At 49.4% G+C, this 13,886-nt stretch overlaps 1 protein-coding gene across 3 annotated transcripts; it reads right to left on the reverse strand.

The window, feature by feature from the left end:
- Positions 1-630: 630 nt before the first annotated feature.
- Positions 631-8,353, reverse strand: EREG (epiregulin). Of its 3 annotated transcripts, none has more exons than XR_001922210.1 (6): positions 8,248-8,335; positions 2,938-3,021; positions 2,668-2,791; positions 1,958-2,104; positions 1,141-1,286; positions 631-1,042 (listed from the first exon to the last, which is right to left on the reverse strand). XR_001922210.1 is itself a non-coding variant. In XM_008929286.2 (5 exons), exons 1-5 carry the CDS (start codon positions 8,291-8,293, stop codon positions 982-984), a joined length of 462 nt encoding a protein of 153 aa, XP_008927534.1. In that variant the 5' UTR covers positions 8,294-8,353; the 3' UTR covers positions 631-981. The 3 variants fall into 3 exon arrangements, 1 of the variants encoding a protein (XP_008927534.1); XR_001922211.1 differs by having other exon boundaries at positions 1,141-1,306; XM_008929286.2 differs by lacking the exon at positions 1,141-1,286 and having other exon boundaries at positions 8,248-8,353.
- Between the last annotated feature and the right edge of the window lie 5,533 nt (positions 8,354-13,886).

Genomic DNA, 13,886 nt, shown 5'->3' on the forward strand with positions numbered 1-13,886 from the left:
TGTGGTTTCTCTCTCCAAAAATAACTGCTGGGGTTTCAAAGATCCTGCTCAGTCAAGTCACGTCAAGTTTTGCTCTAAGATCATTGATCCAGCACAGCCAAGGCCACCACTAAGCCATGTCCCCAAGTGCCACATCTACATGTTTGTTAAATCCCCCCAGGGGTGGTGACTCCACCACTGCCCTGGGCAGCTGTGCCAGGCCTGGACAGCCCTTTCTGGAAGAAGTTTTCCCAGTGTCCAACCTGAACCTCACCTCGTGCAACTTGAGGCCTTTTCCTCTTGTCCTGTCCCTTGTTCCCTGGGAGCAGAGCCTGACCCCCCTCTGGCTCCATCCTCCTGTCAGGGAGTTAGAGAGAACCAGAAGGTCCTCCCTGAGCCTCCTTTTTCCCAGGCTGAGCCTCCCCAGCTCCCTCAGCTGCTCCCGGTGCTCCAGCTACTTCCTCAGCTCTGTTCCTATCTCTGGACATGCTCCAGTGCCTGAATGTCTTTCTTTTAGGGCCCAAAACTGAACACAGGATGCAGTGACAAAGATATGAACCAGGACTGGCCCCAGTACTGAGCCCTGGGGAACCAGTTTCTACCAGCTGGAGGTGACTCCACTGACCCATCATCCTTTCAATGCAGCAGATATTTTGACTTTGTCTAAACTTTTATTTCAAGGAATACAATTGCTTTGAGTATATTCACAAGAATAAATATAAAATTCTTCTCTCCAGAGCAAGAAGACGAGTTTTTATAAAAATATATCTCTATCCCACAGAACCACTTAGGTGGGGTTTCCTTTAGGAAATATTATTTAATAAAAAAATAAAACACTGCAAATAAAATGCTTGACCTATACAGATTGAATCACCAAACAATTGAAATTTTTTTAAGGTTATAAATATAGTAAATATTATTAATAAAAATAATATTTAAATAGATGGGAAGCCACTGAGTCCATCCAGATGAACGGAACACTGCAGGAAGTCACCATTTCTCCTATAGGGCACCAACTTCCTTGTATTCACCGGCATTTGTTTGTCTCCTCTTGTTTCGGTACCTGGAGCAGAGGAGAGAAATGTGAGTTTTGGAAAGACGGTTGTTCCAAATGGCTTTTTGGGGAGTGAAGGGAAGGAAGGAAAAAAAAAGCTGTATGACCTTCTAAAGTTTGTTTTAAATCTCTCCTCCTTTAAATCTCTAGCTCCTGGGCTCTGTCTGTGCTCATTTCCAGGTCTGAGATAACTCCCGGGCAGTCTCCTTTCTCAGCTCTTCACTGAAAATTCCACATCTGCCTTAAAGTCTTCCTGTGGGTAAGTAGGTCTGTCTTTGAGAAATCCTGCTGGTTACCATCTAGCTATCAGATCTGGGAAGCTGAGCTCTCCCTCTGGAGTTGTTCCACCTCCTCAGCTCTCTGGCAGCTGCTTACTGTAATTTTTAGCCTGGAGAATGATTCCTGCTGCTTGTGGGTCTGTTTATGGAGAAGACTACTGTCCCCCATGGTAAAGCTGACAAGGCAATGCTCATGATATCACAGGCACCACAATAACATGGCAGATAACGAATCAGCAAGTAGTAATCCAGCTGTTCTCCATTTCCTGATGACTGGGGAAATGGCACTACCAATAAAAGAACCAGAACTTTCCTATTCCCTCTCTGCTCACTCCTTGACCTCAACACACCCTCTAAGCCAGACATGTTTATATAGCCCTTATATAGACAAGCTACATAGTCCTGTGCTGGGGTGAAAAGGCACCTGGGAGTGCTGCAGCCTGGCCTGCAATTTGGGTTATGCCACGCTGTCAGCACACTTCCTTTCCTGAGCACTTCTGGTGCAGGCCAGCAGGTCTGTACATCAAACCGAATCCGTGCACTTGAGGCAGTGCGGTGTGCCAGGCTGTCCACGGGTACTCCGAGGGTGCCTGGCAACACCTGCAGCCAGCTCACCTTCCTGAGCCACCGAGGACACCTGTCTTACCTCCTATAGATGTAGTAGCTTGCAAGGGAGATGGCGGCGACGAAGAGCAGAACCACGATAACCGTCAGTGCCACGTACTCCTTGCTGAGGGGCTGCCGGACCAGCTCCGAGTGCACACACCGCACTCCAGAGAACCCCACGTCACACCTGGCAATGAGAGACACGGAACTAGAGACACGCCTGAGGGGCTCCACTGCGGCACGGACTATGTGCTGAAATGCTGGCCTGCTGTTTCCTCAGGGATAAGGCATTTGAACTGATGTATGGTCCTAGAAAGGGTTGCAAATTCTTCAGGTAAACAAGGATTACCCTTAAAAATGCCTTTAGGCATAAAAAGGTCTTTATTTTGTAGGGTGGATCAAAGGGGAGACCCTTGGTGCTGTGCCTGAGATCTGGATCTCACACTACTATAAATACAGATGGACAGGGAAGCACATCAGAACAAGTGTCCCGAGTTGGGTTGGTGATTAATTTCTGGTGTCTGAGACTCTCATGCACAGAGATTTCACTGGAGGCAGCACATGTGCTTAACACTTGCCTAAATGCAGCTGAGGTGCAGTATAGATGTACTGCTCCTCTTAAAGTTCTTGTGAGCCTTTAATACTTGGCTGGTTGAGTATTCCAGCTAAGTGCCAGCAGCAGTGAGATCCAAGTTCACCTCAAAGCCCACCCCAGGGATACGTGCAGGACACACGGGGCCCTGTCCACACCTGCAGTAGTGCTCATCCAAGTCCACGATGTACACGCACTGCCCATGGAAGCAGTAGTCCTTCATTTCAGGCTTGCATCTCGTTATCCCCACTTGGGCCACACGTGGGCTGTTCTCTGTCTGGACTGCAAAGAGACTTCATTAGCACCTCAGGAGGTGGGCAATGTTGCTTAGCAGAAAGGTGATTTCCAAGGGCACCTCAGTGAGGCTGCCAGCCCAGGGAAGATGGGAAGCAAAGATCTGTTGTTAGGAAGAGCTGTGCAGTACTTACTGAGCGCTGTGGTGCAGTTCTCCATTTCACCAGGCCCACATAATGGGATCACTGTTGTGCCCAGGGCTGCCTGCAATAGGTAACCTGTGAGAGAATAAAAACAATAGTCAAAACTAGATGCATTTCGAGTTAAGCATTTAAACTGCTGCATTTATTAATATAAGGACAGAAACTTTTTATCCTAGTAGGAAAAAACCAGTGTTGTAAGCTGACAAAATACAGGTCTGAGTGAGGCATATAAAGCAGCCCAAAGACACATCTCTGAAATACAAACTTTTGATGCAGAACAGAGATCAGATAGAAACCTGGTGTCTGTGACCACCTCTCACCCACACGCTGAGTGAACCTGGGCAGGAACAGGCTTGGAGAGATTACACAGGAGGGCAGGAATTGGGCCATTTGATGATTATGTTAGGTTTCTGACTGGCCTGGCACAGCACCTGTGCAAGGGACACAGCCAGAGTTCCACAATTAGGCACGACAATCCAGCATTCATCATAGCAGTTCTTTGGCTGATAAAAATCAAGATATCCTTGAGTCACAGCAGTCCACAGGAAGAGAATTTCTGAGGAGTCTGCAAGTCAGTGCAGCTGGTGACTCAGCACACCCCACCACTGGCTTCAGAGATCACAAACTGCTTGAAGCAGGCTTAACTCAAAATCTGCTCTTTCCCATGAAAGAGCTCCCTCAGCTCTGTCCTTGCTGTAGGCAGCTGAAGGGCTGGACAGTTCCTGCACTAAGACCCACCCTTTTTGGGCCCTGGGCCACTGTTACTTATCTCAGCAGAACCCCAGAAGAAACAAGCACAGCTTTCAGGAATTCCATTTTAAATGGACATTTTCAAACAGGATTTGAAGGCCAGCACAAGTACTCACAAGCATCATGGCCTGCCCATGAGGAACAGTGAATGTCTGCCCCAGCTGGTCATGAAATCCACTTGGTTAACATCCCTGCTGTGGTCACAAATTAACCTGCTCATGAACTGCTTAGTCATCAGCCCCATTCCACGGAAGTCTGTAATTTGTGTCTTTGGGCTGTTTGCCTCTATTAACTTGTCAGGTCATGCATGTCTAATGGAGGGAGTGTGCCTCCATAATTTCTTGATCACTCTAATTCAACTCCAGTTATTAGAAAGTTTCATTACATCTCAGGGTTAAATCTAGTAGTGGTGATTTATGGATTTCCGGCAGCTCATCTATTTCTGGGTGATCAGTAGGCTTCCTTTATCCTTCATTCCAGCTACATACGAGGACAGTAGGAATATCTAAGAGGGACAGGGGTTTTTCCCGTGCTTGAGTTTTTAAAACCACCATTCCTTGCAAAACTAAGAAGCCAGGTTTCCATCAAGTTTTAGATGGGGCTCTCCCCCCCAGGGCCATAGCCATGGTATCAGATCCATGATGCTGGCAGCTGCACAAGCTGGAGACTCCTGCGCCTGCCAGCGTGACTCAGCAGGACCTGCCTTTCACTCCAATAGGGTAGGACGTGCAAGTTTACTTTCAGGGTGGGATTTTCTTTTAAAGCAGCGCTGTGCTCAGTGCAGACTTCCTCAGAGGCAGCAGTTTAACGTTTCTGTAAGGCCAGTTTGAGTTGCCACAACAGAAAGTTCAAGAGTTTGAAAGAAGAGGCCATTGACTGACAGATGCTGGCAGCTCAGTTACTGCCAGAATGGCAGACTGAGCTCCAGCACAGACCTGGGGTCCCCAAAGATGCTGGGAAAAGAAGATTTATCGAGTCAGTCCTTCTTCCCAGGAACTAGGGGGACATTTCAGGAGTGCTTGACAGACTAAGTTGCTCCTTTGGCAGGGAGAAGCTGTGGCACAGGACAGCTCTGTCCCGTGACAAGGATACATGTCACAGAAAGAGGTAACAACAGTAAAGAGCAGGAGTCAAGGCAAAACATGCCAGAGGTATCCAAGACACCCGCTTGTTAAGCAGATTGATGAAGCCAGCTGAGGATCTCTTCTAGCCTCCACATTTCTGTGTCAGTTTGCATACTCCCTGGACCTGAGCATCACCTGAGCAGCTGATTTTTCATCTGAAGTTCCCAGTTTGAGAGTTACCAGAACCCAGCTTTTGCATTTGAGAAGCTCCAGCCCAGGTCCATGGAAGAGACAAGTCAGCTCTCCCCCTTGGCTCCAGACGGAAGCCTCACTTTCCAGCTAGAGGAAAGGCCACAACTCAGACACCTGTGAAGGACAAATTAAAAATAACCTCCTCCTCCAACACTGTCCAAAGGTTTGCCCGATCCCAGCCATGCACGGTGAATGACATCCTCCTCCACCTGAAAGCAGGCACACAGGGCTGGAAAGGCTGGAGCACAACTGTAGATACTTGCTGACACCCAGCAGTATTTGCTGCTTTTGGGCAAAGTTCTTCCTGCTTTGCACTGCTCTGTTTTGCCCTTTCCCCCATGCACATATTTCTCCTCTGACATCACTGGGAGGATAAGGGATCCGCACACAGCAGTGGCAAAGGAGAGCCTTTCCCGGGATATTTATCAAGTGATGTATATCAAACACAGCACCTGGGAGAGGTTATATTTCTATTCCTTTGCTGTTCATTAAGCAAATACAGGGCACAAGATAACAGTAATGAGGTGGTGGATTTTCACGTGTGCCTTGCAGGAACGTGAGTGCTACACGGACTGCTACATCACTGGCATCCAGCATCCCAGGTATTCCCACAAGGCTAACACTGACAGCACTTACTGGGACAGGAACAATGATGCTGCCTGCTTGTCCTTCCACAAGGGAAAAAGAAAATGAGGGACAGAGACCCACTGCCTTTGCTTCCTGCAGCCTCCATCAGAGATGCCCTGCAAGGGCCAGCTGTGAGTTTATCCACTGAAAGCCAGCTGTAGTTTCCAGTGGCAGGATGACTGCTAAAAATGAAGAATGCACATGGGAGATATACTAACTACTCTGCAAGATTTATACCCATTTTTGAGGGGATCTGTCAAGTTTCTGAGAGGTCAATCACCACTTCAGCTGGCTTTGCCTGTCACCAGGGTTGCCAGTCTTGTACTAGTTCACCTGAAGAAGAGCCCATGATGCTACTTTACATTTGGCATCTCTGTGGTCTCTGCCGCAGCGGTAGCACCTACACTCTTCAATGGGTTGCACTTCCAAAGCAATTCCAAGCACAGAGGTGTCCAGGTGACACACACCTGAAGGATCTCAGCCCATTTTAACTGCAGAGTGTATCCCCATCACCGAATTTTGGACATCCAGAGTATGTCTGACTGTCTAAGGCCTTCTTTGTGTAGACTAAGCAGGAAAAATGGACGTTAGCCAGTGTGTCCCATTGGCTTTGTGAGCATCCCTACTACCACTGTCTAACTGCAGAACTGCAGACTCACAGCCATGGATGCCAGGGCCTGGCCACAGCAGCTCTAAGGCAGCCCTGGAAACACCAGTCTGTCATGGGAAGACTATTGCTCCAAAATTGTTACAGGCCCACACGATCATCTTCAACTGTGCCAGGACTTGCCCTTAAGCAGAGATAATGCAGATAATTATGCATTATGTGCACCCAGTCATCCCGGTACTGCTTCCACCCCTGTGGAGACCTACACACCAGTCATCTTACTCACATACTACCCCTGTGCCTCAGCCACTCTGCTTTCACCACCCGCATGGGGGCTGAGATCCCTACATCAAAGAAGCAGAAATCCATTATTGCTTCCAGCCAAGCACATCAGCCCCTAACACTTTCTCCATCTCCAGACTCAGCAACCTTTATGTTCAGCCCACTTGCTGATGGCCAGGCACACGTGACACAGGAAAACGTAAGGTGGGTCTGGAGATCTGAGGTCTGAGCGAGCATTACAGGGACCACAAGGAGACCAGTGCCAAGGTTCTGGCAGCAGCTCCCAGAAAAGGCAGAGCCTGGGCTTGGCTCCATCACCACCACGTGAGCATGCGGGTGGCACGGCACCGTGGCTGCTCAGGAGTGAGTGACAGCTCTCTGCCACCGCTGCCTTTCTGCTGCACAGTCACCAAGCCCACGAGAGCCAGGATACAAACCTGACATGGCTGTCACTTCAGTTACAGGCTTCAGCCACTCAGCAGGGAACCTCTTCCAGCCTGTCATAACACCAGCAACAGACAGCCTTCCCAGGAGCACCGTGTTCTGCTTACACTCCTGCCCTGGGAGGGGAAGGCACTACTTGTTATGATGCCACCTAGCTATGACTAATCTATCCTTTACTATTAGATACTGTGCCTGCCCCGGAAACAAATAAATCCGTATACAGATCCATGAGGACACACCAGTTCCTTCCAGTGACAGTTTTGTGCAAAGCATGGCTGAGTCACAGACTATAAGATGTTTAGCCTGCTGTCCTGGCAAGTGAGATGCTGTGCAGCTGATCCATCAGCTGTTATGGAAACAGCTGGCCAAGATCTAAGACCCAAACTCATGCTGCAGTGGGCTTAGCAGGTGAGGGAAACATCTGTCTCAAAAGAGAAGTCTTGTAACTGAGTCCCTCCACTGACTATGACCTCGGCCCCAACACCACAGATGTGAGAATATGCTCTGTCTGTAGAGCAAGGTGTGAGTGTGCCAGGCCTCAGTCCTGCCTCAGACCTTCACTGCCCACACGGCTCAACTGCCCGACAGGGTCAGCTCCCAGCAGTCACTGCCTGTCACTGCCAGCGCCCTGTGGAGGTGTGTGACAAGGATCAGCTCTTGCATCACAGCACACCCAGGCCCCAGGACTCTCGGTGCTCTAAGGATACACGTGTTCACTTTGGACTTTCAGGTAGCTTATGTCATACAATAGAATTACACGCTCCCGGTGAGGAGGTGGAGAAGTGTCAAGCAGAGGGAGGCCACGACTTGTTTTGTTACCATAAGGAAGTCTCTGCTCCTGTGGGGACTCACCCGCTGAGCTCACTCAGAGCATGGCCTGGGTGAAGGCAGCAGGACCAGGCTATAAACAGGACAGGACAAGGTCAAAGAGAACCGACAGCACTAGGAGAAGAGCTGGGGAGAAAGGGAAAGAACATTCTCCTTCACTCAGTCCCAGAGCACATCCAGGCATCGCCCAAGCAACAAAACATCCCATAACAACACACCACGGAGTGTGTGATCTGCTCCTCAACTCACACAACCTCCCCCGTACACCTGTCACTACCTGTGACTTCACCTCGGAGAGAAACACATCAGCTTCACCTAAAGGCAGCCTGAACTTAACGCTTTGACACAGATTTCCCAGTAGCTTGAGAACACCCGTCCCAGAGCGCAGCCCCCGATGCTCGATGCCCTCCCAGCCCTGCCCGCGGGAACGGGGACCTCTCCGCTTACCGAGGAAGAGCAGCAGGCTGCGGGCCCGCAGGCAGCCGGCGTCCATCGCCCTCGGTCCCCGGGGAGCAGAGGAGGCGGCAGGAAGGCAGGCGGCGGAGCCAGGAGCGGTGTGGAGCCGGCGGCCGCCCTGCATCTTTTATGTTGCCGGCGGAGAGGGGCCGGGGGCCCCGCGGCGGCGACCCCGGGCCGCCCCAGGGGCAGCGGCCTGCCCGGCCTCCTGTCGTTCCTGCCCCGCCGCCCCCGACGGGACGGGACCGAGACGGGAGCGGGACTCGGCCGCTCCAGCTCTGTGCCCGCGGAGCGGATGCCCCGACGGGGCAGGCGAGGGGGAAGCGCCGTGACCGCGGCTGGCCCCGGTGCTTCGGTGGGGAGGGAGGGGCAGCCCGGGCCCCTCCAGTCGTCGGCTGCTCCCCGGGGACATTCGATATCCCTCGTTCTAGTGAGCATCTCTGCAAATAGTGCTTGGGGCTGTAAAACCACCTGTCCCCTCTGAGCAATCTGGCCAAGGCACTGATGCCCGGGACTTCCCAGGGTTGTGGATTCCCACCGCTGATGGCACAGCCTTGGCACCGCTGCCTTTGCCTGCCCTCAGTGCATCCATGCAAAATGTAATGGCACGAGGCTCGGGAGCCAACTGCTGCCCAGATGGGCTCTGCTGGTGCTCAAAGAACCACTGGGCCATTGCACTGCCATGAACATTACTTGTGCCTAAACCAAGGATTGGGAAATGCCTCAGGGTGGGCAGTGGGAAACTTGCTGCCATCCCTAATCTCCCATCTCCTGCACTTCTGAGATGACCCTCAGCACATCCGTGGGGCTGCCAAGGAGCTCCGGGGCCAGGGGCAGAAATGGTCTATTAAGTTACAGCACAGGCCCCAGGAATGCCAGCACCTCACCTGGCACCTGGGCTGCCTGCAATGGTCACGAGCTCAGGGGGGGTTTATGCCACGTTTCCCCTCCGGCCTTTGGCCTTGTCACAGCCCAGTAGCATGAGCAGTTCCTGGAAGCAACACATCTTCCAGTTCCCTAAACAGCAGCCAACCAGTTACAGCTACTTCTGGGAAAAATGCAAGTAATCCACTGAAGCCCACGCACTCTCATCGCTACATTAGGCAAGGCCTCGTTCGGTGCTTACAGCCCACCATGGATGGTGAGGGATCCCCCACCATCAGATCCCTTCTGCATGCATTTGCCTGAAATACAAAGTGTGTTTTGGCTTAACAAACTGCTCAGCAATGTTGGTCACATCTTTTCCTCTTACAGGAAAAATCCTCCTCCCCTGCCTTACCACCTTCCATCGTCAATAAAGGCATGTTGATAACCAATTTAACCTATCTCAGAGTGAAAGGAGTCTGAGCCCTGGCACTGAGGTGCACTGGAACAACTGATGACTCAGGCACCTATAGTTTCTCCATGTTATAAGCAGCTATTGATACAAGAGAGTTAACTGTAGAAGATACTGCAGAATATGATATACCATAACTCCATGTTTAGATAGCAGTTCTAAGTAATAAAAGCATTAATTAAGGGGGCTGGAATAGATGAGGTACTTACAAATCATACTCCTTGTAATTTTGGGAGCATTTTCTTAGGTCTACAGAGGCATGCAGATGCTGAAATGAAAAAAGGCAGCACGTTACAACATAATTGCGTGTCAGCACAACTTATTAATGACCTAAATAGTAGGAGAGGTGGCAGGATAAAAGTAATAAAGCTCAGTGTGAAAGTAGCTTTTAGATTTCCCTCCACAGTAAGTGGCACATGATATAGCTGGAATCTTTTTCTCATTCCCCTTCTCCCCCCCCCCAGCGCTGGAGTCATGTCATGTAGATGGTATCTTTTTTTCATGCCACGTGACTGTTTTTGTTGCTTCTTTAATTTGGACTGATGCCCCTTATTAAGGATTTTATTGTCTGCTCTCTCAGGAGTCATAATGTGTAAAGGAAGGAATTGCAGTTATTAGCCAAGTGTTTCTGTGTGTAGGCTTACAGATGCCTTAAAAAGCAGCATCACCGTAGAAATTCCACTTTATAATTAATTTTACCCTTAAATTCCTGCATGATTTATCCTCTGAAAGGCAACATTTAATTATAGTCTTGTACCGGTACCCAGATACCAAGTAACGCTGACACAATTGGAGCAATTCATTGGAATTTCCTCTTTCGGATTGGAACACATGGAAAACAAGTATCATGCACACATCTTTGTTTCATCTGTCTGTCATGTGCTTCAGTTCACGGTGCGTGATTTCGCACCCAGCATCCCCGCGTGCGGCTTTCACCATCCCCTCCTCCACGTGGAGGCTGATTCTTGGGATAAGGTTGGCACACACCTCAAGAGCCAGTTTTTTTTCCAAGAGGCTGTTCACACTGCGTGGTGCCTTCCTGCATCAATGGGGTCATTGTGAGGCAGGTTCCTTGCATCCCACAGTCTGGTTACGGAGTGACATGTCTGTACAACGCTGAGAGGCAGCACTGGTTGGGCAACAGAGCATCAGCTGCTGGCCTTGATTTCAGCCGCGGTGAACCGGCACACCCAGGGCAAGGCACTGATGGATTTGTGCCCCTTGCCACCAGAGCATTGAGTAGCCCCCTGAATGCTTTGACATTTCAGGATTTTCTTCTTTAAAAAGTGTAACAAGAATATGAGGAAATACCTTAAGAACCTGCGTGAAAGACTGACTTGCTTTTATGACCTTGCAATGGCTGAATAATCGCCTTTAAAGCAAACCTCTCTTCCCAAAGCACAGAGGCTCAGCTCAAGTCCACGCTGTGCTTTAGCCCCTCTCAGTGTCACAAGCATTCCTCTCCCCTTTTGGGACGGAGCAGCAGATTCACAGCAGTGACTATTGCAAGGGTAGGGACTGAGCTTTGTCTGTCAGTTTATCTATCACTGATGACACACAGCACTTTCTACAACAACACACCCTTCTCACCTTACAGAGGAAGAAAACCAGGTTAAATGTAGATTTTTCTCTGGCCTCTATTTTCCTCATGGTGACTTGCTGTAGAAGAATACACGTGTTCACAGCAATGAACTGCCATTTTATCTGCATGCTTTTACATAACTAAAACCATACATGACAAGTGACTACATCACTTATTTCACCTACTTACTGTAGGACTTGCACCCAGTTTTACGAATTGCTACTGTGAGGATGGATCTGCATTGGTTTTGTCTGTTGAGAACAAGACCTATTTGCAAAATCAACATTTTTTTTTTTTAGAAAGCATTTTCGAAGCTGAAAGAAGATCATTCCTAGTCCTGCTCTGATGCACTCAAGACTGTTACACACAGGCACAAAGTAACCAAAAGCAGTATTTTCATAAATTCATGGGAAAATCAGCCAACATTTTTCAAACAGCAAGACAGATTTTTACATACAGCAAGCTTTCACTGCACAGCATGAGAGATACTCAAGAAATACTCTCAGAAAGTTGGATGTTAATTGGAGTGCAGCTCACTCTTGAAAGCATTTTTATTTGAACTACGCAAGGAATATTAAGTCTCTGGAGGGATTTACAAGATGTGTAGATGTGGTATTAGTGTCACAGTTCAGTGGTGGGCTTGGCAGTGCTGGAGGAATGGCTGGACCCAACGATCTTAGCAGGCCTTTCCAAATAAGTTATTCTATGAAATTATTAAATAGTCAAAAGCTTGGGGCTCGTGGGAACACAAATGCCCTAAGAAGGGAATGTACTTAACAGCGATACGTAGATGTGGCTGTCTGGAGAAACGGAGTAAAGAAAAACCTTGAGCCAAATTATTCCATTTAAAGGTCAGTCTCAAATTTGCCATGAATCTGAGGGATGAATTTAGGTCAAATGTTCTTAAACAACCAGTCTCTCCTATAAACTATGAGAGTTCAAAACACTGCACCCAAGGCTGAAAGTGGCCGATGTCTCTTCCTGTAAATGCAGCATGAGGTCAAAGCTACAGGACAACACAGATGTTTTGCTATGAAAACAAAAAAGCAATTCCCCAAATTCATTGATTTCTTAGCCAACTTCTTGGGTCAGTACTAACTAACCAACAACTTAAAAAAGAAGGAGAAAAAGCCCAAACAGCTAATTGTCCTCCATCTCAGAAGACGGCAGTGAAAAGTGGACAAGTCTGCCAGTTCATGTTGGATTCCTCCCTAGAGGATAGTTTTTAAAGCTTCATTCTTCTGGCTTGTATGACTTTTCCATTACTCTCCCCTGGGCAATTCCTGAGTGGCTCAACACATCTCATGGGCAGCAAGAGCTTCACAATGCTCAGCTGGTGTTTTCCCTTTCCTAATTACAGCCTGGTGCTCCATGCTAAGTGATTTCTTAGCCTCCAAGGGGTTGTAGCCTTTTTCATTTTTGAAGTCTTTCCATGGCTTCTGCCTTTACTTGCTGCTAAACCAACCTGTGCAGGCATTTTATCTGTACCCTTATAAAGGATGTTAGCAAGCCCAATTCCCCCATATCACTGCCCATATATCCAGTAATTGTTTCTCCTTACTCCAGATGAATTGTTTAGAATATGCGAGGACCATGGTGGAAGAAATGGGGTTTCTCCCACAGCAAGTAGCAGTTGAAAGCAAGCTGGGAGAAGAACACCAGCTCCTCGCCCATCAGTCCTGTGCGCTGTTCTGTCCATCGACACCTCTTTTGAGTTCATAAAGTCATCCCTTCCACAGCATTTCTCATTCTCCAGGAAGGCAAGAATTAACCACTGAGAGACAGAACACATGCAAACACAAAGATTGCCCTCTCTGGCAGCTCACCACGTGCACACCTGGGTGCAGCATTCAGATCCCTGCTCAGTGGCCAAGAGAACTGAAACTGTTACGTGACAGTGTGTTCCTGGTGGATGACCATATGGCCCACCCGCTCAACAGCTCTGCCCATCCACCTCAGGACAGTGAAATGACAGCAAACCCACCACTGTGGGGACTGGTGTGACTCACCAGCTGCTGTGGAGCTTTCTCCATAGCAGTCCATCCTGGCTGTGGGCTCTCCACTGCTACCTTCCATCCCTCCCCTGTACCTCCCATCGGGACAGCTGGCGCTAGCATGGGGAGGACAAGAAGGCAGCACTGTGCTGGGAAGCACAGACCTGCTAAGCACAGGGCCAGCCTCTAAGGCCTGCACTAAAGCCTAAGCAATATATGCTGCACTCAAGCCATCAGCAGAGCCCCTGCCTTTTCCCTGCTCCATCTGGGAACCCTGGTCACTGCAGGCCTCGGCTACATTGGCTCCAATCCCCTTGGCAAGCATGTTTTGGCCCTTGATACATATTTTGCTCATCTATATCAAGTACGTAGGAGCAAAGGAAGAGCTGCCTGATGGGCACTTCCCAGCTGTGCTTGGCCTGCTGAATGAGGAGCAGCCCTGAGCTGTGACTCACCCTGTGCTCCAGGCCCTGCTCCACCACCAGCACTTCAGCCGTCCACAGCCTCCACGTTTTGGCTACAAGAGCGTCACCTGCACGCCAGCCACGCGCACAGGGAGCTGGGGCACCCCGGACAGGAGCTGTGTGTCATTAGGGATGACAGAGTAAACAGCAATTCACCTGAAACCAGCTTTGCCAGCACATGCTCCAGAAACCAAATCTAGGAAAGCGCCATGGGTCCCCGGTGTATTTGTTTGGCCTGGTAACCAGTGCTAGGC

The sequence above is a fragment of the Manacus vitellinus genome, unplaced genomic scaffold (assembly GCF_001715985.3).
Source record: "Manacus vitellinus isolate BGI_N305 unplaced genomic scaffold, ASM171598v3 scaffold_73_pilon, whole genome shotgun sequence".
Lineage (NCBI taxonomy): Eukaryota > Metazoa > Chordata > Aves > Passeriformes > Pipridae > Manacus > Manacus vitellinus.